The following is a 23,672-nucleotide window of genomic DNA, read 5'->3' as shown; positions in this document are numbered from 1 at the left end:
AAAGCATCTGCCTTCAGACCACTACAAAGTATGGAAACTGAATTTTGCACACTCCTAGAACTGTGGGGATGGCAGAGCTGCATTTGAGCAGGGAAGGAAACTTTTATCTTACCCACCCAGGTGAGACTGAAGCAGCAGGATGCTGTGGGACCCAGTCATTTGTATGGGATCCTGTGTCCTAGGGGATAAAAACTGAAGCCAGAGACACCAGCTCTAGGCATGTCTCTATGTCATAGAGACTGCTGCAAAGAGCTGATGTACCTGGTGTCCAAAGAAAACGAGCATCAGGTCACCAAATGACAAACACCTGTCTTTAAAGAAAACAGGATCACCTTGATGTAAAACAGAGGTTTTGTCACTAATGATTCAGCTATGGGAAAATTTGCCATGGAACTGTGAGTTGAGCATTCATGGCAAGAGAGAGACATTACTTTGGGAAAAGCAGACATCAGTAAAGGTCCCTGTTTGGGCTATCAGGGCCCACCTGGCAGCACCTTAATGTAACAGGCCCATTTCTGCTCACCCCCATGAGGAGCTTCAGCTACACTGAAGCACCACACATGGCATCTCCACTTGCTCTTCACTGGGCAGGGTGCAAAGATCCTGTGACACAGCAAGCCCAGGCCAAGCAGCAGCGGTTTTTAAGCTGCATGTAACTGTGCAGGAGAGGTTGAGACAAGGTAAAGCCTGGTACAGGGAAGGACCTGGTGGCAGGTACCCTCACGCCACAGCAGCAACAGCTCCTTTCAGATGTATGCCTCTGAGTATATCAACAGCCAGTAAGCAACTTGCTGGGGCTGGAAGCCCACAGGATGCTCACCTGAGGGCAATTGTCACAGGAGAACACCACAACCAGCACCTGTTGTCAAGCCTAATCCTGTCTGGGCCTTGTTCCTTGGTTGCTGCTTGGGAGCCAGGCAGGTAGAGAAGATGACTCTAGCAAATCATCAGCATCCACCCTGAACAGGAGTGAGAGAACGACTGGAATTCTGTGAGATGTTGAGGAACCCTTGAAACTGCTGCAAAGCTAGTACACGAGACCTCACAGAAACACAGCAGTGCAAGATGAAACAAGGAAAACGTGGCAATTCAATAAATATAAGCTTTTATTACAATAGAAAATAGTAAAACTCATGTTAAAATAGACTCTTGCTTTTGGACTGCTCAGAAAAGCCTAAGCTTTTTACCTGCCAGTGCCCACCAGGGTCCTGACCCCTAAGTGATGAGCAACACATTTCCGTGCTAAGAGCCTCCCAGCAAATCCCTCCCGTGACAGTGAAAGACTACAGCAGCAGACGGAGCCATATCCTGCCAGGCAGGCAGGTAAGGACTCTCTGTGGGCTTGCTAGTACAACATGACCCAACTCCTTGTGCAATCAGGCTCCTGTGTGAAGCAGGCAGCTTTAGGAAAGCCATGGACATGAGGGACAGGGGAGGAAAAGGGGGAAAAACCCAAGAGTCATCAGCAGATAACGGAAGCTGTTCTGAAACAGCTTGGAAGGCAGCAAACACACCTGTTAGAAAGACCACAGCACTCAACTGCCTCTGGCCTGCTGTTTGTCTAGTACCACTGCATGCTCTGCTGAATATGCTCTGGCCTGGCTCCCCTCTTCCTTCAGTGACACTCCGTGTGATCCTGAAGGAGACCAGCAGATACTGCCAAGTTAAAACTCTTGTGTAGCTTATGCAGCATAACAGGAAACACCCTCCACCTCCTCCTTCCAGGGCCAGCCCAGTGCAAACAAGTGACTGTGCAGTCTTGACAACTGTGTGCTTCCCTCCTCCTTCACCATAAAGGGGCAGGGGCAAAAACAGAGTAAAAAGCAGAGGCCACAGGACAGCAACGTCAGATGGGAGTGGGAGACACTTGTACACCATTGTCAACACAGCAGCACTGGACTCCCTGTCCTGCCTGCCTACAGCCAGGAAGCTCACTCCAGTCCTTCGCACACAGCCTTCCGTAGCTCGATGGAGAACATCTCCTCCCAGGGCCTGCGGATCCATTCCACCAGCTCTACCAGGAGCTCAGGGCACTCTGTGCGGATGTGCCAAGTGCTCTCCACCTTCAGCACCTTAGAGGGAGGAAACAGAATGAAGTGAATGAGGAGGGCCTAACCTGAAAGATACTGATCAGCCTTGAGCTGTTAGCTCCTCCCAGTTCTTAAGTGACATCCTCCTCCCTCTGTGGAAGTGTCCCTGCATGACTTCTGTACAGTGGCAATTCACTGTGCTCCCCTGCCTGTGTGGTGCAAGCCTTTAGGTTAGGATGGGAGATGACAGCCTCAAGACACTTGGCAACAAGAGGATCTGACCACAATCCACTCCCAGCATCTTTTGTGACCCACAACCACCTCCTGCTTACCTCATCATAAAGCATCAGCTTGATGTCACAGGGACAGAGGCGATAGGTTATGACACTGCTAATACTGCTGATCGGCTGCTTCTCTTTCAACTGGATGTTGCTACTAGGAGGCATTTCTGCCTCACTGTATTCATGTGAGGAGGGCTGCACCTGCCACTGGTGATTCTCCTCCAGCAGAAACAGCGTGGTGCGGGTGCTCAGCAGGGTCACAGGGAAAGCAGATGTCCCTAAAAGGATATGAAGGAATAGGAGAGGCTCTGCCGAGAGCCTGAGTCACTGCAGAAGCCAGCTTTGCTTTCCATTCCTCCCCTAGGGAAATCCTTTCCAGCGACAGTAACTGGGTGAATAGCCTTAATCAGCTTCCTGGCTGAAGAGAAGGGACAGCTAAATGTGGCTGGGCTTGACCAGCTTGGCCAAGCTCACTGCAGGAGCATGCCGAGGAAAAACACTGCCTTGCAAGCCTTGTCCAGCCTATGCCCTCATGAGAGGCAGGAGAAGACCCTCGAATCCTTTGACCTGTCAAACAACACTTCACTACTCCTTAGTTAAAAGCCAGCAGCTCCAGCTAAAAGGTTGCCTTTCTGGGCCCGAATCCATCAAGCTGCAGCTATCTGATGGTTGGAACAGAGAGCACACACAAAGTTTAAATACCAAGTTGGGATAGGTCATAAGTATGGCAGGCAGCAAAGCAGTTTTGATAAACTGTAGGGAGCACAAATATCATCCAGATGATTTCAGTGGATGTAAATGAAAAGCATCAGAACTTGGGCATAAGTCAGAAGCACAGCAATAGGGAATCACCAGCAGAACTAACTGAGGTCACAGGGTGTCACAAGCTGCTACAGCAAGACGTTGCCTTTCTCATCCCAGCTCACTCTTGGAAACTAATAGGAGAATCAAAAATGGGCCTCAGCTGGAACTGTGTTCACTTTTGGACACCATATAATCTAGAAAATATCAGGGTAATAAAACTGTACTTTAAGCTCTTTCTCCCACAGACTATGTTTTTCAGTTTGAGGAGAGCAATATACAAAGATTAGAGACCAGTTTCCTGCACATTCCTTCAGATTCTCATTCTCTCATACCTCCCCAGTGGCCAATGGTGAACAAGGGTGCAAAACCAGTAACAAATTCAGCACAACATGATTGTTTTGTTCATGTTGGAATTGTTTACTGAAGACTCAAATCCCATCTTTAGCACATCTGGCCCTCACCCATGCCCCTGGTCACTGCTTGACCAATGGCCTGGCTCTTTACCCACAGATTGCTCAATAAAAATACAAGCGAACAGCACAAGGCGTGGGACACCTGGCCACTGAGATCTCCTGTACCTTGGATCAGGTAGGCCAGCAGGTAGAAGAAGCAAGTGTCATCTGCAGAATCTGTAGTCTTGGAGTCCAGCAGAGGCCTGGAAGAGATGAAACAGTGGCCTGATGAAGGAAGAACTGTTTCCAGTCCAGGTTTGCTGTGACCTAGATACTGTTCACTGTCCTCTTGGAAAAGGGAGGGACCCCTCTCCTCCAGATGTTGCAAAATTCCTCTTCTCCTAACACTCTGCCTGCCACCTTGCCAGCCCCATTTTCCTTCCTCTATTATATTGTGCTCAGGCTCCTCCAAGAGAGCTGGAGTTGCCCTGGCTGATCCCCTGTGCAGCAGACACCTGAGCTAGCTGCCTTAAACCTGTAAGTTAGGCCTGGCTGCTACTCCACTAGTGTCCCCTCCTGTGCTGCCTTATTTTGAGCACTTTGCTCCCCAGGCACTGCTGGACAAGCAGACATCCTCTTCTGTCCAAAACTCTCGACATCTCAGAGCATGTTCTTACCATAGCTGATGTTGTGGATTCATTTCCACAGTGGGGATTTCCTTCACCTTACTCCTGTGCTTAGCAGGCAGTTCTTGCATGAGGCCTATAAAGGGAAAATGTAGATGTCATTTATTCCAAGCCTAAGGGCAGTACATAACAGCTCAGGATAGTTTTCTAGCGTACAGTGTGGCACTGGAAGTTATGCCAGCTGGGGTTCTCCCCCCACTTTTTCTCTGGCAAGAGTAACTCTCCAACATACATCCAATTACAGCTCTCCTGGTCACTCTCCCTGACCCCACCCCAGGCCCACTACAGCTCTACTCTTACATGTCAAGGCCTGCAGGAACTGGTCACAGCAGCTCTGGTTCCGGATCAGCAGACTATAGGAGGCTTTTGGGTTCTCAAACTCCATTCGCAAGCTCTGGTGGCAGAGTCCCACTTCCAGATGGGAAATATCAGACACGTAGTAAGAGTCATTCTTCTTCAGCCAGTCTGCAGGTTGTCCCCTAATCACAGAGCACAGCCCTCAGTTGCAGCAGACTGCCCCATCTCCTTTCCCACGTCAGATTGCAGCAGAGAGGTTTGCCAGATGAGCCTTTGCATGTCACCACCAGGGTAAGGCTAGCCCAGGTGGGCACTATCCAGCACTCAGCCTTGCTGCAGGATCTCACTTGACACCATTCTCCTCACCTGATAGCTCCAGTGACTTCCAGCACATAAATCTTGAGATCAGAGGCAACTAGAATCGAGAGGAACTCTTCCTGTCGGCCAAACTTCACCATGACCACCTAGAGCACAGAGAGGCTAGGTTATAGCACTGGCCTGCCCCTTGCCAGCCTACTCATGGAAAGGACTAACTCAAACACTCTTCATCTCCCTTCACATCCCACAGTCTCTGGGATGCCACCCTACTGTAGAACTTGCAAGGTGGCAATAAGGACAGCCAAGGAGCTGTAGAAATGGTCCTGCAGGAGCTCACCTTGAGGAAGAACTGGAACTCCTCAGTGTTCTCTTCAAAAACCTCCATATCTAGGTACAGCTTCAGTCGATGATCCACAGAACGGAAGTCCCTTGTGTTCAGGATGCTGTTCACAGCTGAGGAGAGCAAAGGGTAGGACTGACAGTTTGTCCACCAGCCACGTGCTGCCCAAACATTCCATGGCAGCAGTATCACCCTCTCTGCAAAGCTGCTTCCATCAAGTCTCTCCTCAAGACAAAGGGCTAAAGCTAGGGCTTTCCAGGCCACAGATCTCAAGGTGGAGACAAGGGACTTCATCACCCCCAACATTTGCTTTTCAGATATGTAACACTTTGGCCTAGCCCATCTTTAAGCTATGCATAGATATTTAATCACAGGAGGACTCTGTTTTGCTGCCCATTTTGGCAGGGAAGCAATTCTTTATCACAAAGCCAGAAAGACATTTCTCATTTCAGCTCAGGTCAGCAATATAAACTCTGACCTCAGCTGTGGTGACACTAAAGGGGACTGAGGAAGACACCAATAAAATTGTTTAAGAACATAATTAAGTTTGTCATGCAATTGTATGACCAAATAATTTATATACTATACTGCCCAAGAGTACACATTTCCCAGCACAGGCTGTTCTCTACCAGAAACACTACACTGACCAACTTCTCAGCAGAAGCCTTTTCATGGGCTCAGTTTTAACTTGAGACCTTGCAATTTGGCCCAAAAAGTAGAGACTGTTTTAGTTCTCACACTGCAAGTGTATGAGACTGAACACAGAAATCCTAAACACTGGTTCTACACCAACTCTTCTTTAGAGGTGCAGCAGTCTTAGAAGGCTGGGGGAGGTCTTTACAGACTCAGAAGCTGAAAGGTCTGCAAATCAGGACTAGGCTGCAATTGCAATGGTCACTTGGTGGGCTGCACCAGATAATCTCCATAGCTCCCCTCCAACTTCAGTTATTCTGTAAATCATAAGCTGATGCCCAAGTAACAGCAACAGCCCAAGCAAGTTTTGATGTCTGCCACATCAAAAGTCCAAGAGCCTTCACAAAAAGCATTTGTGTAGTAGTAACCACTGTCTTGCACAATAGTCATAGCCAGCATACAATCCTTTCTTTTGGACAGACTTTGCCATCTGAAGCTCACAAAGACCACTGAGGAAAACACATGTAGCTATGGATTTGCTAACCAGAGGCTCCTACAAACACAGCAGTCTCACACTGCACTGAAGCCAGACAGCAAAGACAGAGAAGCTGTGCACACTGCTCTCTGAAGGTAACGCTCCTGGCAGCTCACTGCTGCCACAGGAACCGGGGTGTCTGTAACTGAGCAGTGCAGTTCCAGAACAAAACCCTATTACTCAGGGCTGAGTAATACCAGGGATGAGGAGCTGACTCAGTTTTTCCAATCTTCAGACATAAGGATTGAACAAAGAAGGGAATGAAGAACTCTGCTCACTAGAACCATGGTCACTGCTGCTTACACTTGATGACCCCCCCTTCTCCATTAAACAGGAAGCAGTGCACTCTGTAAGCACCAGTGCTAAAGCCCAGCACCAAGCTGTGCACACTGCTAAACCCTGCACAGCTCCTGCATACTCACAGGGACTGAGATTCCACATTTCCTCAGACTCGGAGTTCAAAGAGAGCTGGGAATGAGTGGGCCCACGAGAAACACTGTAATGGTAGCTCCCCATCAAGCTGCCTCCATTGGTGTTTACGTGGCTGAGGGACAAGTACTGGCTCTTCATGTCCAGCTCCTTCTTCCCACAGCCCCCATCTGAACTGTGGGAGCTGGCATAGAGAGTGCTGCCATCGTGGTCACCGCTCAGTTCTGGGGTCCTGGTGCTGTTGCTGGTATCCATCTCCAAGCTGTCTTCCCTGCCAATGTAGAACTTCCCACTTTCACAGGGTGCTTCCTCTGGGCCCTCCTGCTGGCTGCCTCCTTCCAGGACAGAGTCTGACAGATCTTCACTCATGCTGTCAGGGCCAGGAGCCAAAGGTGTGCTGGAGTACACCTCTGAAGGCAGGATGACCACGTGGTCACTGCAACAACTGGGACAGGCTATGGGCTCACCAGGTGCTGCAGCATCTGTGGAAGATTTTTGTCATGGATAAAGAAAAAACACCCCCAACAAGATTTTAGTTCTGGGTATTTTTTTCCCCTCTGCAAACCACAAACCACCCCTTTCAAAGCAGACAATATTTAGTCTGACTTGAGGAGTTTGTTGAGCAACTCTGTTCACAATCATATCCTACACACCTCCCATTCTACATCAACGAGAAATTCCATGTCAGTGCCAAGATCCACCTGAAACAGCTCTGCTCAGATTTAGGGTGACCAGTGTGTGCTGGGCTTTGGCTCATGACTTCCCTCTGCTTTGTGTCCACAAGTGCTCACATAGACTTTGAAGGCAAACTCATGACCAGTTAACCCAACTTTCCTTAGCCACCTACATCCCCAGATGGGTTTATCTTCTAGCAGGCCAAGCCAAAAGCATGCTATATCCCTCCTCTGGCTGTCTTTATCCCTCCTGACCCCAGTTCCTGGTGCTTCACACAGACTACAGCAGACTCAGCTGGATCCTGGGACTCCCACTACAGTGGTGCAGGGGTGAAAGTGTCCCAGGGTGGTAGTTAGTGTTGCAGCCAGGACAGCACCTCTGCCCTCACTGCAGTACTTCAGTCTCAGGATACATCGTCAAACAGGCAGCATCTTCCAAGCTAAGGCTGGGCACTTCCCACTTTGAATATAAACTGAGCTTTGAAGAACTCAGGAATCAGAAGATGCCTGTTCAGCACTCACCAGGTCTCAGCTGAAAAACCACATCTAGTTTCAGACACCCAAAGAAAAATGTGGACAAATGGGAAGGAGTACAAAGGAGACCAGCAGGAGCAATAGCATTGTATAAGATATGAGTGACAAGCAAATTATCTAGGGAGTTGAGCTTATTTAGTCTAGAGGAGAGAAGACAGGACTGGTGGCAGGGGTCAAACAATGGACCTCAAATACAAAGAAAGGAATAAATCATTCCACGTAAGGGAAGCAAGACTGGGCTTAAGATCACAGTCAGGAAAACTTAGGTTAGGGTTCTGGTTGCTTTACTGATGCCCAATAGCCAAGGTTTTACCTGAAATACTGGAGAAGATTCTCCAGAAGCCTCTGTTAGCAAAAGCCCTTTAGAACAAACTACTCGCTCTGGCAGAACTGACCACAGTTTGAACGGGATGAGAGCTTACACGACCTTTAACGCCTCTCCTAGACTTCAGATTTCTGTGGACCATCTGCAATTCCCAGCACCTCTGTGTTCTTTCAGACCCCAGGCCACCCAAAACAGGGATGCTGTTTGCTTAACCTCAAAATGCTGATTTATTCCTTCTAGTGAACAAGGCAGGGTCTTCCCAGTCAAAGTGGGAGTACATCTCAGAAGTTTAAATTCCAGTATAGCCAAGGCATCACCCTCTCCTGTAAGTTCCATACTGAACACCACAACTACCATTTTGGCAGTCTGCCTGGGATTAGCCAGCATCCTTTTCTGGGCACTACATCCTACCTTGATTTGAGGTGGCTAGGCTATCCAGGATTCTGGCATCTTCAGCCTCTGAAGGATAAGAACTTTTGTTCCAGGGAACCAGGGACTGTGAAAACTCATGCTTGCATTTCAGGCACTGGAGCCTCATGGATCCCTTTTCCTGGTCTTGATTTTGCCGATTCTCTTCAACAGCTGGGGACAACACTTCAAGGACACACTAGAAGTAGTGGCACAGGGAAAAGAGTGCTACCAGGAAGCTCTAAATGTCCAAATGAAAGCAAGCCTCTGACATCAGCAAGTCTCATGTGCCTCGTTACAGCATTTCAGAGTGCAAGGGGTCCCAGGCCATTACTTGGCTAAAAGAATACCACAGCCAGCATGTGCAAGACTTACCAAAAGCACAGAGCTTCACTGTAGAAGACCAAAAGAACCTGGTTTTGCAGGTCTGTGCCTTGTATCTACATACTGACAGGCTCTTTCTGGAACTCTGGTCTCAAAAGTCTCATCTATTTCTGCCTTCTCTGTTACAACTTGTTTAAATATACTTAAATGATAGTACCTTCAGAAAAATACTTGGATTTGAGACCAGAGCTAGTACAGCAGCTGCACAGGCCAGAGCTACCATAGCACTGAGACTCTCACCATCCACAGGCTAAGTGGAGGCTACCATGCACTCAGCACCCTGGAAACACTGTGCTGCACATACACAATGAGTAAGGTTCACTAACTCAATACTAATTTTGCTTCCCATGAAATACCCTTTATGACCAACAGCTCCACTGCCCATGGCCATGCTCACAGGGCCCTCCACAGGTCATTTGTGAAGCAGGATAAATCCTGAGCTAACAAGCCAGGCGTGGGCTGCCACAGGGCAGCAGATGCACAGGTGCTTGGACAATAGGGGCCCTTTGCTGCCAGGAAGAATTCTGTGTCTTCCAGTAACACTGCCCAGCTTCCCAAGCCTCCAGCCTGCCCTACCTGCAGGCACTGCTCTGGGCAGTCATCAAGCACCACGTATTTGCGCTTCTGCCGGTCCTTGCGGATGTAGCTGAAGTGCAATGTGAGGACAGGGAAGACTCGTTCCAGGTCCTGCAGGAGACAGAAAACACCAGTTCTAGAAGGAGGACACAGCATCCTGTATGCAGACTGGATACAAAACTTTCAAGAGGTACAGTGGTAGGGAAAAAAAACGAGTTGAAGTTTTTGGGGAAAAGAGAGAAATCAGAGAAGCCTGTGAACGTGTCCATGCACACACTAAAATCCTGCCATGAGGAAAATGATTGCCAAACTCCCTTTCTAAAGAACCACATAGCAAAGCAGGGCTGGGAGTGCTACAGCCTGCAGACAGAGCAAATGGAAAATCACCTGCTGATCTACCAGTAGATTTCTAAACACCAAACTGAGCTCAGTGCTTCACTGTCTAAGAGAAAGTGCAATCCAAGGCCAGGGAGATGTCTCAGTGAAGAATGGACACGAAGGAGGTCTCAATTTAGGCTCCTCAAGAGTCTCCCATTCCTGCACTCTGAAACAAATCCAGCCATTGTCTTTAACTCCAGCTTTGGAACAGAACTGGTGCTGGCTTTTGCTGTATTACCATAGGCTCTCTAAGCAATACAGATGCTGTCAGATACGCATGCGTTGGATGGAAAAGATGCCCACGCAGGCAGGCTTTGCGGGAGCTAGGAAAAGACATGAAGAGGTCCAAAGCCAGAATGCTGGCCCACACAGGGAGTAAGATGCCAAAGGCTCACAGAGAGGCATAACTCACCATCCTCTTCCAGTTCATCTCAGAGGTTTCCACCTTCTGCAAGCATTTCAGCTCCAGCTTGTGGAGGACTCTGCCAGCCTTCAATTCCACCTCAATCACATGCTTAGCTGTGACTCGCAGAAAGATCCAGTCTGGCTCTGGGTCCCCTTCCCCTTCTATTTGGCTTACCAGCACTGGCTGACAAAGGTCCACTGCCAAACAAGACAGTGCAGGTCAGTACAAACAGCAGGCCTTCAGGCCTGCTTGAACCAAGTCATTAGAATTTCCACAGTACTGGGCAGCTTCAGAAATATCACACTTGACCCATCTGTTCTATTGTCACCTGAGCCTTCAAGCACAGCAGTGAAAGGATCTGATTACCTTCTGGCTTCTCCTCTTCTTCCTCCCCCAGCATTAGCTCATCTGCCTCCTCTTCTCCTCTCTGTTCTTCTACAGGCTCATCCAGCTGTACTTCTGGCTCTTCCTCCTTCCTAGTATCATTCAAAGGAGGAGAGGATTCTTTCTGTGATACCTGTGGTGTTCCCTGGTCTGGGTCAGAAGTCTCACTCTGCAAGTCCATTGCAGCAGGTCTGTCTGTGATTTCATCTGCAGAACGGCTACGGCAGATGACAGGTACTTGGTCCTGCTCCTCCAGATGTTTCTTGTACTGTAGCCAGTCAACACCAAAGCGATCTCTGAAGCTGTCCAAGCGCTCCATCTCCTTCTGATGCTGTAGAACCAGGCCTGCAGAGAGAAGAGCCATGCCAGAGCACTCCTATGACTGTGGGCAGTTCAACTCTGTGCTACTGAGGAAGAAGGGAAGCCTCACCAGCAGACAGAGGCAAAGCCTGGGACTCATGTTCTGTGTCGCTGGGCTCTGAAATACTTGCTCTGCGCACTTTGACTTTTCCCTGGAATAAAGGAGGTAAGAATAGTTGGGAAGCACCAGAACAAACAAAACAGAATCTGATGACAGGCTCTGCCAAGCTAAAGGGGTCATAGCTGTTACAGTGCAGAAGCACACCATGAACCATTTGTCACAGTATACCAAGACTGGAGCTAAGCCCAGCCCCTTCCTGACACACGGCAGCATAGAGGCTCATTACCACACCATCAGTACAAGACCACACTCCACATGGAACTTTCATTTTGAGGAAGCCCCTTCACCCAACACCCCAGATACATGGTTAAGAAGCTATCTCAGTCCCAAACCTTGCTTTTCTTCCGAGGGAGTCTGACAGCCATATTCTCTCCTGGAGACTGACTGTCACTGAAGTCTGCAGCACAGGAACTGTCCAGAGCACTGCGGTCCAGTGCGGTCTTCTCTGAGGTAGAAGTGTGGATGGACTGTGACACGCTTTGCACAAGTCTTGGAAGGTGCTAAAGCCAAAAGAGAACACTGCAGGCTGAGTGCAAATGGGAGATAAGGTAACCAAGCCACAGCTCATGCTGACAACTTCCCTGCCCCTCACCCCAAACTTCTACCATCTCAGTTGAGGTGGTTGAGTGGATTGTTTATCACGACCACTCCCCTTTAAGTCAATCTCTGCCTTTCTTAAAAACAGCAGATGGTAAACTGGTAACTGTTTGTTTAGCTGACATGTAATCAAAGCGTCAACTGGCAGATAGCACCTGAAGAGGAAACAGGCCAGGCTCCAAGTTCTGCAAGACTACACAGGACAGAGTTAAGTCACACTGGCCAAGCCCAACAATTGCTAGGAGTAAGCATGGACTGATCCAAAATAAACTGTGTCAAAGAGTCAAAGCAGCCCATACAGATGTAATGGGACACATTACAACACAAAAACCTGCCACAGTTCCCTCTCCCAAAGCCAGTAAGAACAATTATTCTTACCATTACGTCTGAGGAAGAGAGTGGCTCCCCATCCAAGAGGAACTGTAATTAAAGACCCATTTGCAGTCAGATTACATTTGGCTGGCACATACTCAGGACAACATCTGCTCACTCCTATTCCTGTTCAAACCAACCTAGGGTTGGGATCCCTGGCACAAAACCCTAAACACTACCAGAAACAACCCTGTTCCTGCCTATCCATCACTCCTTTAGTTATAGCTACCTGACCTAATAGCACATGTGGCCAGAAGGGCACATTGTGAATTTCCTGTTTACAGACTTATGACTCCCAGAAATGTATCCAAGACAGCCTGCGGAAGAGATACAAAAGATTACTCTACAATGATGCATGAATTGTTTTGAAAGGTACACACTTTCACCTCAAAGCTTGTACCCTACTTCTAGTCAAAGTCTAACTAGCTTCCAGTAAGTTGAGCTCAGTGAAACCTTGTGCCAAGATGTAGTTTGAAGAGATTGAATGCAGCCATTTGCCGCTAATATAAAGGGTAAGTCGCTTCAGAACCCCTCTGGACATTAGCAAGCAAGTAGCAAGCAAGTTTACTTTGCTAAAATGCTCTCTTTGCTGGCTGCTTTATTTAAAATCAGACTACCTAGAATTGACCTAAACACCAGAGTACACCAGAGATGACACCTAGCTGAGAGAAGAGTGATGGGGAGAAATTGAGAGGTGGCCACAGCTGACAAAGGAATATGTAATTAGCCAAGGAGGGCCAAAGACAGCAAGTTCCTTCTTTGCAAAGTCCAGCTACATAGCCACCATCTAGCAGGAACAGGGTAAAGTTTTGGGCCCATCACTGAGTAAAACTGATGAAGTGCACAGTGGAGATGTGTTAAGATCTGAGGTCTTGCAGACCCAAGATCAGTGTTCAACTGTGGTCACTCCAGCCAGCACATCACATAAACATTTAAGGATAAACTACTCTACCTGAAAAAAAGAAACAAAACAAAACAACAAAACACTACCAAACCATAAAACAATCACCGCTGTTATGCCACTGGAATACATTTTTAGGTTTATGAAATTCTTTCCCCTCACTTGCCCCTAAGTGTCAGAACACCCCACACCCTTAACTGCCAGGGCAGAAGGCACATTGTTAATACTCACATTGGAGGAGGCTGCCCTGGGAGACAGATGTACAAGGGTTGCAGATCGGTGGTTTTGATGGAACCATAATGGGTTTCCCTCTAAATGCAGCTAGGCAGGGAAAAGACAGAAATTATTATTACAAGCAAGAGTTTAATGCTCAACCTAATCTGCCTGCAGGTTTTCTCTCTGCTTCAGGAAATTTTCTTGGAGCAGAATGGTGATCAAGGCAGGAGAGGACTAAGCTTTTACAATGAGTCCTGCAGTTTGTTCAGCAAATAGAGAAGAAAATTTAAAGTACTTCCTACTCATCCCCCTAAATCATTAGGGGCTTTTCCAGTACTGACTCTGAGAAGTGTTGAGAGAAGAATCCTTTGCAGGCTATCTTCCCTCACAAGCACTATAGTGACTGGAGCTATCCTCCCTTAGACTTCTTTGAAAACACAATCCACAACAGGATTAGGGGAGGATCTTTACTGAACCTGACAGTGTTAAAATTAGAAAGGGGGAGAATGGAGATGGGGATGGGTACATTAAAAAGGGTTAGCTTGAGCAGGGTGAAGGATAAAATACAGGTGTTTCTCTAAGGCCCCCCTCATCAGCTTCCTGCATTAAAATGGAATGCTCAAGAGCTGAACTGATCTTTCAAAAATCTCTCACCATACAGTCTCCACTTTGCATCCTCTGACCATGACATCTCTAATCTACCAATCCACCAGGCTTTGTGCTTACTTTTTTTAAACAGTGCAGAGTGGACAATGGTGCCAACTGGGCATGTTCCAGCAGGAGGTTATAGGCCACATCTAGGTGCTGCAGATTCACTAGCTGTTCAACTCCTGCAAACAGAGAAGCCATCAGCATGCTAGAAGATGTATCTCCCCATCTAGTCTCCCCCAAAACTGAACCCTAGTAAAAATAGCTATGCCCAAGATTTCAAGTTCTGTTCCTCCTCAGGGATGAGACAAAGGCTTTGAACTCAGAAATGCTCCTTTCTTGTGGGCTTACCATTAATGCTGTCAAGCTCATTGTTGCGCAGGATCAGAGTCACCAGCTTGGATCGGCCGAAGATGCCAAGGCTTGGCACCTTGGACAGGAAGTTATAAGCCAGATTGAGGTACTCTAGTTCTGCAAGGGTCTGTTCAGAGAGAAGAGCAGCACTGGATCAACGGAGACCTTGGCTCAAAGCCTGACCCTGAACTCAAGACAGGGCACTAGCCCTTGCCATAGTTTCCATTCTGCCAAGGTCAACCAACAAATGACTTAAGACTATTTCCATAGCAAGACTTTGACATTCACATTTGGAGTGGCTTGTCCAGGGATGCTCAGCATGATCTAATCACTTTACAGAATTTGCTAGGTGCAACCTTCTTCTTCCTCATCAACTTCAATGGAGCACAGGAAAGGACTGGACCCACTGCCTCAGCAAAAGGCCTGAACTACTAAAAGCAGCCCTTCCTTACCTTTGCAAAAATGATGGGGAATGATACATTGTGAGCCCCATCAACTCCCCACCAATGAAAACCTTTCACAGCTTCTCTTAAAAGAAGGGGATCCAGCCCCACAGAGCATGGATTTTATTGCTACTCCCCAGAGATGCACATGCCACTGTGATGGACTGCCACCCTTCTACAGTAACCAACAGCAGGTTTCCGAGAACAAGAAAAACAAGCAGCAAGTCTCTGCAGCCCCAAGCCTGGATACGTAACTCCCACCTACTGCAAAACAGACAGCCAAGGCTTGGCCACGACTGAGCACTGCATGTGTGGCTGTACACAGTGTGCACTGTGGGTAGTTATCTCACAGCCACACCAGAGTGACGAGGGACACACACAGCAGTACACACAGCTAACCTTGTCTCGAAGCGGGTGAGGAACACTGCCTTCTCTGCCTCAGTGGCACAGGGGCTGCACATACAGGAGAATAGCTCTAAATCACATGCCTGCTGGGCCACAGCTCAAACTTATTTTGCTATGCTCCACCTAGCAAGCATATGGTCAACAATTACAGCACTTTAGCAGTGCCCTCACCATACAAGGAAACGCTGATGCTCACCCATGATACTCACTGTTAAATAGTGCTCACAATCCTGGATCTTGTTGTGGCTCAAATCCAAGACTCGCAGAGCATTCAGTAATTGCTGAAGGACAAAAACATGCTAAATTGAGTGCTACAAATATCTCTACTGCAGCATGGAAACCCTGTCCTGCTGGAAGAGGCCAGCAAAATGAACGCTGCCCACTGCTTCCCACCCAGAGCTAGCAGCATCAGTAAAGGAATGCCCAGTTTCTGGCTGTGATTATCACCCCTCTTCCCCCTAGCCACATGAGAAGGATGCCACACTCACCAGTGAGTTATCCAAAGCAGTGATTGAGTTATAGCTGAAGTTCACAGTCTGCAGTTCCAACCACGGCAGAGCACAGCTCAGATCTCCACCACATGCTGATATGATTTCCTAGGAAGAAGTGAGGAGCCATTCCTGGGTGAGTATTAGCTGTTACAGTAACAGCAGATGGATATAGAACAGCTCGTCTAGAATGAGGCTGGTATGTTGTGCCTTGCAGACCCTGCCTTGTCCAAAGAAGCAATGACTTTCATGTCACTAATTCAAGTATTTGGAGGTGGTGAGAATTGCATGGCTAGATATTTAGAAAGAAGGGGAGATGCTGGAAGAGGAGATGCTTTTGCTTCCTACGCTCAAGTGGCAATAGTTAACCTGTTACAATTTGTAGGCTCTGAACACTAAGCAGTGATTCATGCTAACAAAAGCTTTTTCACACCTCCTTCAAAGCAGAACTAAGACACATATGCCCCGGACAAACAACTTGTGCTCTAGCAGATGAAAGAAGTTCTCAAAGCATGCCCTATCAGCAGCTCCTGCTCCCAAGCAGGCAGCTGCTTCTGTGCCACAGAACGAGGCCCAGGGCCCCACAGCTAGCACAGCCCACACTACTCAGTTCTCTGTGCCTGGAGCTTGGTTTCAAGTCTCAGAAACCTGCTGGGCACCACTGCAGATAAGACACTGGGGCACAGCACTCCCTCTGACAACCACATCTAATTTAAGGAAATTAACCTCAATCAGGTGCTTGTCTTTGAATGTGGAAACAGCCAGACACAGAACAGTCAGACCTTGTTCATATGAATATTGGCTGGAGCCAGGAATTCTCAAGCAGCTAAAAAGGAGACTACAGAGCACTCACATAGGCAGCCAGGGAATACTTCAACACAGTTTGAGTCAGGAGTAGGACCCCAGAATGGAAAAGGGACAAAAAGCCATATACAACAAGGACTGATAGGACAGTTAACACGTTCTCCTACATCTCCCTTGTGTGAAGGGCTGTGGGATTAAGACACCCTTTCTCCTGCAATTTTCCCCACAAGCTGTGTAGAGACACTCACCTCCAGAGTACTGATGCATTTGCAACAGGTTAGAGATTCCAGCTGAGAATAAACAAATCGCAGCCCTCGGAGGCAGTGTGGAGGGACAGACCTCAGCTGCAGCAGTGATAAGAAAGTAAGAACAACATACATCAAAATATTACAGTGTAAATAAAATATTATGGTATAAAACTATACTGTAAGCTACCATCCCAGGCCTATCTTTGCAAGGGATCTCTCATTTCCTTGCTGGACTCTCCCTCGTTAGAACACCAGCCTTTGCTTATGTCCAAGCTTTACCCCAAGCTAGTGTTGCAGGAGTTTAGACTTGGCCTTCTAGGGAAGTCACAAAAGCCTACACATCTTTTAGAATAGGCATTCTGCAACCACAAAGCTAAGTCAGGAAAAGCCAGACAGCAAGACTCAAAGCCAGTTCAGCCTCCTATACTTACTTCGAGATGTCGGAGGGACTTGAAAGGGAAGATCTTGACAGCAGATTGCAAAGCACAGTTTGACACGTGAACAAGCTAGAGAAATCAGAAAAGAAGTCTCATGTCAAGCTCGATCTGTGCTGCAGTACTGCCCTCCTGATGCACTGACCACAGTCCCTTGGACAGGCCTCCACCTCCAGCTCAAGTGTTCACTAACAAGCTCTCCCCCAGTGCTAGTATCAGCAGTCTCCTGGCCCCGTAACATGAGAGGTCAAAGAGAAAAACATGTTAGCTAGTGCAAGACCACAGTCTGCCAGATCATAATGCTGCTTTTTTCTCTCCTGCACACATGGCTTCACAGGGAAGTCTGACAGCTGGATTCCTCATCAACCAGCATGTACAAATCTTCTGTATAAAGACAAGTCTAACTGCTGGAGCTGTGTTTATTGAGCAGCTGAGCTGAACTAGCACACTGGTGGGAGGTGTGTATGTGCACTTCACTAGAACAGGCCAAATAAGGCAAATCAGATACAATGGAGAACAGAGTTGGTCTCCAGGACACTTTTAGCATTAGACTGAGGTACCTGCAGACCTCCTGTTTGCATTCTGTAGTGCAGCCACAGCCTCTTTCACCACAGGTTTGTGAGGCTGTGTGCATGTACCACAGAGCAGCTTATTCAACCAAGTCCTGTATGCTGTCTATGGACAGTGCAGAACCAGCATTTCAAGGCAGAGTCAAGAAGTAGTTAATGCTTCCATCAAACACACCAGAGTACCACTGCAGAGATCATCTCTGCCAGCTACATTGACTTTCACGCAGAAGTGACTCATCAAGTGCAGAACTGACAGCCCAAGGCCGCCTCACCACTACCACTTCCACAGTTACAGCCCTGATGGCGATGAATCACTGCCCACTGTGTGCCAGCACTAATGCAGTGTGTTGAACAGGACCATTTGTAGGGGAGACTTGCACTGAGAGGCTCTGACGATTTATTTTAGCAAAGCTTATTTCAGGTGCCATCCTCACTCCATATCCTGTCTCCTCTCCCTCCACTGTCTTAAGAATCTGATCAGGCTGATAGATGTTATTAGTTTTTCCAAGCAAATCAGTTACTGCACCTCAATGGCTTGCTTCCCCTTCTTTGTTATAGAAAGAACCCATTTTTTAGTTAACACAAGCATTTGTCACAGCATGCTCCTGACTCCACCTCTCCTGCCAAGGGACACGTGTTTCTCCAGAGGCTTTGGGCCCCATTTCAATCTCCATCCTCAGCACACTGATACAAATTTCCCCCAGCAACGTTCAGTATTTTGTCTCATACACAAAATACTTTTAATGACATTGAAGGCCTAGTGCTTTGCCACAACACCTCCTGAGCACCACTGTGGAACCTAAGAACAGCTGCTAATTCCCTTCCCCCTTTCAGGCATTCATAACCGTGCCCCACTGCTGACTATAATCCTGTGGAGCCTCATAACACATGCCACCTTCCAAAAGCCCTTTAAAAATTCCCTGACTGTATATTTCTATCTTTATTACAGCCTTCTTAAAATGAAGGAGGACACACTACCAGCACTATCCTACACTGTCACACAAATCAACCATTGCCACTGCCCAGGCAGGAGCATGTGAAACTCCGAAATAAGCAGCTGAAGGTCTCAGAGCAGTGGGTGCACACATCTAACTGCTCTGCCCAAATACCCTGGCTCTGCTGCCTCCAGCAAATCAGTCACCACTCACGGAGTGCTCAGCTGTGTTCACTTGCCAGACACTGCCGGAATTGCTCAAGCATTTCAGGAAATAATCGTCTTCCCAACAATGTCAACACCTTACCAAGGTCAGAATGTCGGTAACCTCTGCAAACCTGGCTTTAACTCTGAAAAGCTTTCCACTGAGTAGCATGGCTGATTCTAGATGGAGTACCTACACACTATGATGCTGAACTACAACCCCGTCCAACAGCCCTATGAGAACTGCTCAAACCATGGGCAGCAGGCCCATAAGACAGCATCAGTGGGCACTAGGGGAGGCTGCTCTGAAGCAGGCGGCTGTGCTTCCCATCCCCACTGGCCAGCCCTGCAGTACTGGCCCCTAACATCCCCAGCCACAGCAGATACCGACCTTCAAGGAGTGAGTCTTCTGCAGGACGTCGAAAAGGAACTGTGCCTGGAGGATGGCGGCCGTCTCGGCGGGGTGCGAGGGCAGGGCCACGAAGCCTCGGTTCTGGTTGCGGAAGCCCAGGTGCTGTTCGAAGACCTGCGTGAGGTGCTGCAGGGTGGGGGTGAGCAGCGTCAGCGTGCTGGAGCCGTCCAAGACGAGGTCCCCTGCGGGGAAGCGAAAGGACAGAACGGATCGTAAAGGCGGCTGCCCCCACATCGAGGCCTTCACCCCGGGCAAGCCCAATGGGTTCCACACTTACCCGCGTCCTGCAGAAGCCGCGCCAGGCCGCGCACCAGTGTCTCCGCCGCCGCCATCTGCAGGCGAGCGCCAGGCGGAGGCGGTCGCGGCCCGGCTCGGCACAACCCGTCCTGTCCCGCGCCGCTGCCGCCGGTCCCTCGCACTTCCGCGTTTCCACAGAGACGCGCCCTTCCGCCGCACCAGCGAGGCGGCCGACACAGCTAGAGCGTCGCCGCTTACATCCGGTTGCCATGGAGCCCGCCCCAGCGTCCTCCCTCCCGCCCGTCGGGGCCCGCGCCCCGCAGCCCCCGCCCCGCCGCCGCCACCCCGCGCTGCCTGAGAGCTTCCCGCGCCGTCGCCCCAGAGACCCACCGGTAAGCGGGGAGCGGCCTTGGAGAGGCGGCGGGCCTGTGCCGCGCCCAGCGCAGGGCCGGCGGGAGTCCGGGAGAGCAGCGCCGCCCGCCGCCGCCGGCGCGGCACGGCACGTGTCGGGCGGAGCGCGGTGGCGGGGCCGGGGCGCGGCGCGGCGGCGGGCTGCTCTCCGTCTCCGGCGGTGCGAGGTACGGGCCGGACGGGGGCTGAGGTGGGGGCGGGTCCTCGCGCTAGCCCCTCCGCTGCCCCCGCTGCAGCAGTCCACGGGTCCCGCGGTCCGGCGTGGTGGGGGCTGTTGCCCCTTAAAGCCCGGGCAGCGCGCTTGGCCGCTCTCCCCCGGCCCCTTGTGCGGGGCTAGGTGTGCGCAAGGCGCTCCGGTGCTGCAAGGTGCATGGCGCGGTGCATGGTGCGGTGCACGGCGGTGCATGGCATGGGGCAGGACGGTGCATGGCATGGAGCATGGGGCGTGGCACAGCACGTAGCGCATCCCCGGGCCCGGCACGGTGTGGTCCCGCGCACCGCACCATACAGGTGGCACGGCACGGTACAGTGCGTGGTGCATCCCCAGTGCTGTCGCTCCCGCTACTGTATGTATGTCTGTCTCTCTGTCTGTTTGTCTGTCTGTCAGAGCCGTCCGTACGTCCAGTGAAGGGGTGTCTCCTTGTCACTGGTAGTGATACTTCGTTGTGAAGCGGGTTTTGTCCCCATGTGCTCCTGTGTGTGTCAGTGGGCTGTGTGGCTCTGTCCCGTCTGGTGCCTCCTTGAGGGGGCTGGCAAGGCAGGTCGGGGAACAGGGCAGGTGATTCAGGAGTGAATGGCTGTGGTGGCTTATCCAGGTTCATTCAGTTTAGGAGGGTGTAGGTTTCACTGAAATATTTAAGACTTATAAAATACTTCTGTATTATTAGTTTTGGTGTAGCCATGTGGCAGAGAGGATCTACAGGTTAAACTCCTCATGCCTGAAAACTTTCTGTTTACTGTCTTATTTGTTGCCTTTCCATTCTGGTGTGTGTCCCCATTCCACCATTGTGGCTGGGGAGAAGTGGGGGCTGCACAGCCCATTCCTGTTTTGTGCAGTTTTGAGGCTGTGACTGTCGCCGCAGGATCTGAATGCTTCAGTGTATGCAGCAGCACCCCTCTGGCCACTCTCTCTCCTCTGTGCCCAGGCTTGTCAGTATGTCTTCCCAGGAAAATCTTCCCAGGAGTCTAATCCTTCTTCTTTTTGAGCTCTTCCCATCTGTATCTATCAGCCAGTCTTATCTTTTCCTCTGTCCCCAAACCAGCTTTGCCTCTGTGGCTTTGTCACTATCTTAACATCCATGGCTTGTTTAGACACTCCAGAGTTAAATTATTCTCAGCCTGATGGCCGGGGGATTAGAGAAGAGCTGAGGAGGTGGACTCTGGGCCTGGTGGCTGTCTCCATGCAGCCCCTTGCCAGGGAGCTGGGGCAGCCTGCTGTAGCCTTCCTGGTTCATTTTTATTGCAAAGGGGCAGCATGAACTGCTCGACTCTGCCCCCTGAAGACATGCCAGATGCGTTTTTCTCAGCCAAACAGGAAAGCTCCTGTACTGCCACTCTAAAGCAGCCTTTGGAGGTCAGGGGAAACCCAGCCGGAGTCCCTGTTAGCAACATGTGGGAGATGCTGTAGCTGGCAGTGTCGCAGGGGCATGCCTGCTTGCTTTCCTTCAGCATTCTTTTACCTTACGTGGTCAGTACAAGGTATGGCGATTTAGGTTCTGTTTATGGATGTGCTTGCGGAGAGAGCAGGGAAGTGTGAAAGCGCACAAGTCGGCAGGCTGTGGATTTTTCTGGCCTCCCTTTGAATCTGGCCTGCTGGCGTGACGCTTCTATTACTGAAAATTACTTCTAGCGGGAGTGCTGAATCACGTACTCCCAACAAACAGCAGATACAGTGGGATGAAGGCATCATTCATTCAGTTTTCTTTACTGTTTTTTTTGGATTTTCTTTCTTCTTTTGGCTTGTGTTCTTACAGCAGCCCATGCGGTGATTCCGGCAGGCTGGGCGCTTCGCCTTGCTGCTCGTTAGCAGAATTATCCCTGATATCAATTTTAAGTTTCTCTTTTAATTTATAACCCGTTTCCAAGTCTCTTTTTGCAGGGCCACCTGAAAAAATAAATAAATAAATGTTGTGTTTTACACCCTTGAGATCTTTCCAGACTGCTGCCTTGTCCCCTCCCCGTCTTAGTCATCCCATATTGCGCTAGACAAATTTAGCTCCTAACCTTTCCTTATAAATCAATCCCTCTGGCCAACTGGCAATTTTTTGTTGCTGTTCTCTGAACTCTTGTCTGTTGTGGGTAGTAGAAAAGCCAGGCCAGATCCGAGGAGGTGTCCGTCCAGCCTTTCTCCCAGCAGTTGCACAGAATAAGAGGCAAGTGGCCTCTAGTGGCCGGCCATCAATTAATGCACCGAAAGGGAGCAGCGGCGCTCCCAGGCAATGGGATCTCCCCTTTTGAGAAGACAGGAGAGCCTGCAGGGTTAGGACTGGAGAATATGCTTCCCATCCTCACCCCTCTCGGCGCCAAAGTAGCAGACCCCTTGGCAGCTCTGACCCAAGCCTCCCCCAGCTTGGAGTGCCCACCCAATGCATCCCTCTTTCACAGGGTGATGAGTAGGGGATTGATGGAAACCTGTGATCACCTTGCAGTCCCTCCAAAATTACAAAGCAACTGCCAAAGGCTCTCTTACTTTACTGCTAGTACCACTGTCTTGCTTTTAGCTGTTCACTAGCATCATTGGAGTGACATCTTTTTGGTGTGTTACAGAATACGCTGCTTGGATGCATAAAGAAAGACTAAATGCTGGACATGCCCTCCTTTTTAACTTCACTTAGGCCATCAGGCTGTAGCTTTGAATTCGGTGCAACATCTAGCAAAGCTGGAGCCAGCAGAGTTTTTTGCACCCAGCCATTCTCCTGGCTGTGGGTTTCCTCCTGCCCAGAGCACTAATATCTCTGTGAGCCTCTGCCTAGCTCCAGACAAACCTGGGCTTGTCCAAAACCAAAGCACATTGTCTTACAGCGTTGCCGATAGTGTTGCAGTTTCCATTGGAGGCCCCATAAGGCACATTGGTGGCACACAGGTGGAGCTGGGCATTAACTACTTTTTTTTTAATAAATTACCATTTCACAAGTGTTTAGGGTTTGTGCAGCTACAGGAGGTGCTGTCCAAAGCTCCATTGTCATTTTATTCCCTGAAGCAGCAGTGCTTGCAACGTGTTTTTGCAGGCAGACTGTTGCAGTAGCTGTTATGTTCCTTACTAATCCTCAGTCCTTTCTTGAGCAGTCGTGATGCTGTGGCCCTGCAGGACTGCAGAGCCATGCTCCCCTGCCAGATCTTCCCACTAGAATAAAACATTCCCTGCCTTCAGTTTCAAACGTGCTGCTGTTTGCTTTCATGGAATGATGCCCTCTTCCTGAGTTGAATGCAAAAGGAAATAAAAGCCATGTATTACCCTTTTCTCTATTAATGTCTCCTTCTGAAAAGCAGCCGAGTTTCTGCTTACAGATTATTTCTCCTTTTTTCTTTCTCTCTTGGCACCCTTTTGCTCTATCTTTCTTGGAAAATGGGGTGTGAAGTTGAAGAGTATAGATTAAGATCTACAGGATAAATTGTGTATTTTCTTTTTTTTTCCTGTCCTTTATGGCCTACACTCTGCATTTGCCTTTTAGACATTTGTCTTGGCAGCATAATTCTTTTG

General features: G+C 49.3%; 2 protein-coding genes across 3 annotated transcripts in view; one reads left to right on the top strand and one right to left on the bottom strand.

Moving 5' to 3' along the window:
* Positions 1 to 1,109: 1,109 nt before the first annotated feature.
* On the bottom strand, positions 1,110 to 19,763 carry STK11IP (serine/threonine kinase 11 interacting protein). Its single transcript, XM_054175291.1, has 24 exons — positions 19,602 to 19,763; positions 19,304 to 19,506; positions 17,203 to 17,277; positions 16,772 to 16,867; positions 15,720 to 15,827; positions 15,441 to 15,512; positions 14,381 to 14,510; positions 14,108 to 14,211; positions 13,397 to 13,486; positions 12,271 to 12,312; positions 11,628 to 11,795; positions 11,245 to 11,326; positions 10,797 to 11,159; positions 10,437 to 10,627; positions 9,647 to 9,757; positions 8,690 to 8,885; positions 6,739 to 7,227; positions 5,146 to 5,261; positions 4,857 to 4,954; positions 4,494 to 4,672; positions 4,185 to 4,269; positions 3,694 to 3,770; positions 2,363 to 2,589; positions 1,110 to 2,072 (listed from the first exon to the last, which is right to left on the bottom strand). Exons 1-24 carry the CDS (start codon positions 19,654 to 19,656, stop codon positions 1,932 to 1,934), a joined length of 3,498 nt encoding a protein of 1,165 aa, XP_054031266.1. The 5' UTR covers positions 19,657 to 19,763; the 3' UTR covers positions 1,110 to 1,931.
* Positions 19,764 to 19,874: 111 nt separating this feature from the next.
* The window catches only part of SLC4A3 (solute carrier family 4 member 3), a 35,204-nt gene continuing 31,406 nt past the window's right edge, over positions 19,875 to 23,672 (top strand). Inside the window, exon 1 of one of the 2 annotated variants that reach the window (XM_054175275.1) lies at positions 19,875 to 19,953. The gene's annotated coding sequence lies outside the window, so the exon portion shown is untranslated. Of the gene's footprint in view, positions 19,954 to 20,069; positions 20,140 to 23,672 lie in introns of those variants that run through there. The other variant, XM_054175266.1, reaches the window with a different exon arrangement.

Source organism: Dryobates pubescens, chromosome 2 (assembly GCF_014839835.1).
Source record: "Dryobates pubescens isolate bDryPub1 chromosome 2, bDryPub1.pri, whole genome shotgun sequence".
Lineage (NCBI taxonomy): Eukaryota > Metazoa > Chordata > Aves > Piciformes > Picidae > Dryobates > Dryobates pubescens.
The sequence above is the reverse complement of the archived record's forward strand: the minus strand, read 5'-3'. Positions and strand labels throughout refer to the sequence as shown.

What these genes read in the sequence shown, in the direction of transcription:
- STK11IP (XM_054175291.1), bottom strand. Translation starts at nt 19,656, where the DNA reads ATGGCGGCGGCGGAGACACTGGTGCGCGGCCTGGCGCGGCTTCTGCAG. An exon ending in CTGCTTTGGATAACTCACTG is followed by an intron (nt 15,513 to 15,719) that starts GTGAGTGTGGCA and finishes TTTGTCCTTCAG; the next exon opens with CAATTACTGAATGCTCTGCG. An exon ending in GCTGGCCTACCTGATCCAAG is followed by an intron (nt 2,590 to 3,693) that starts GTACAGGAGATC and finishes ATATCCTTTTAG; the next exon opens with GGACATCTGCTTTCCCTGTG.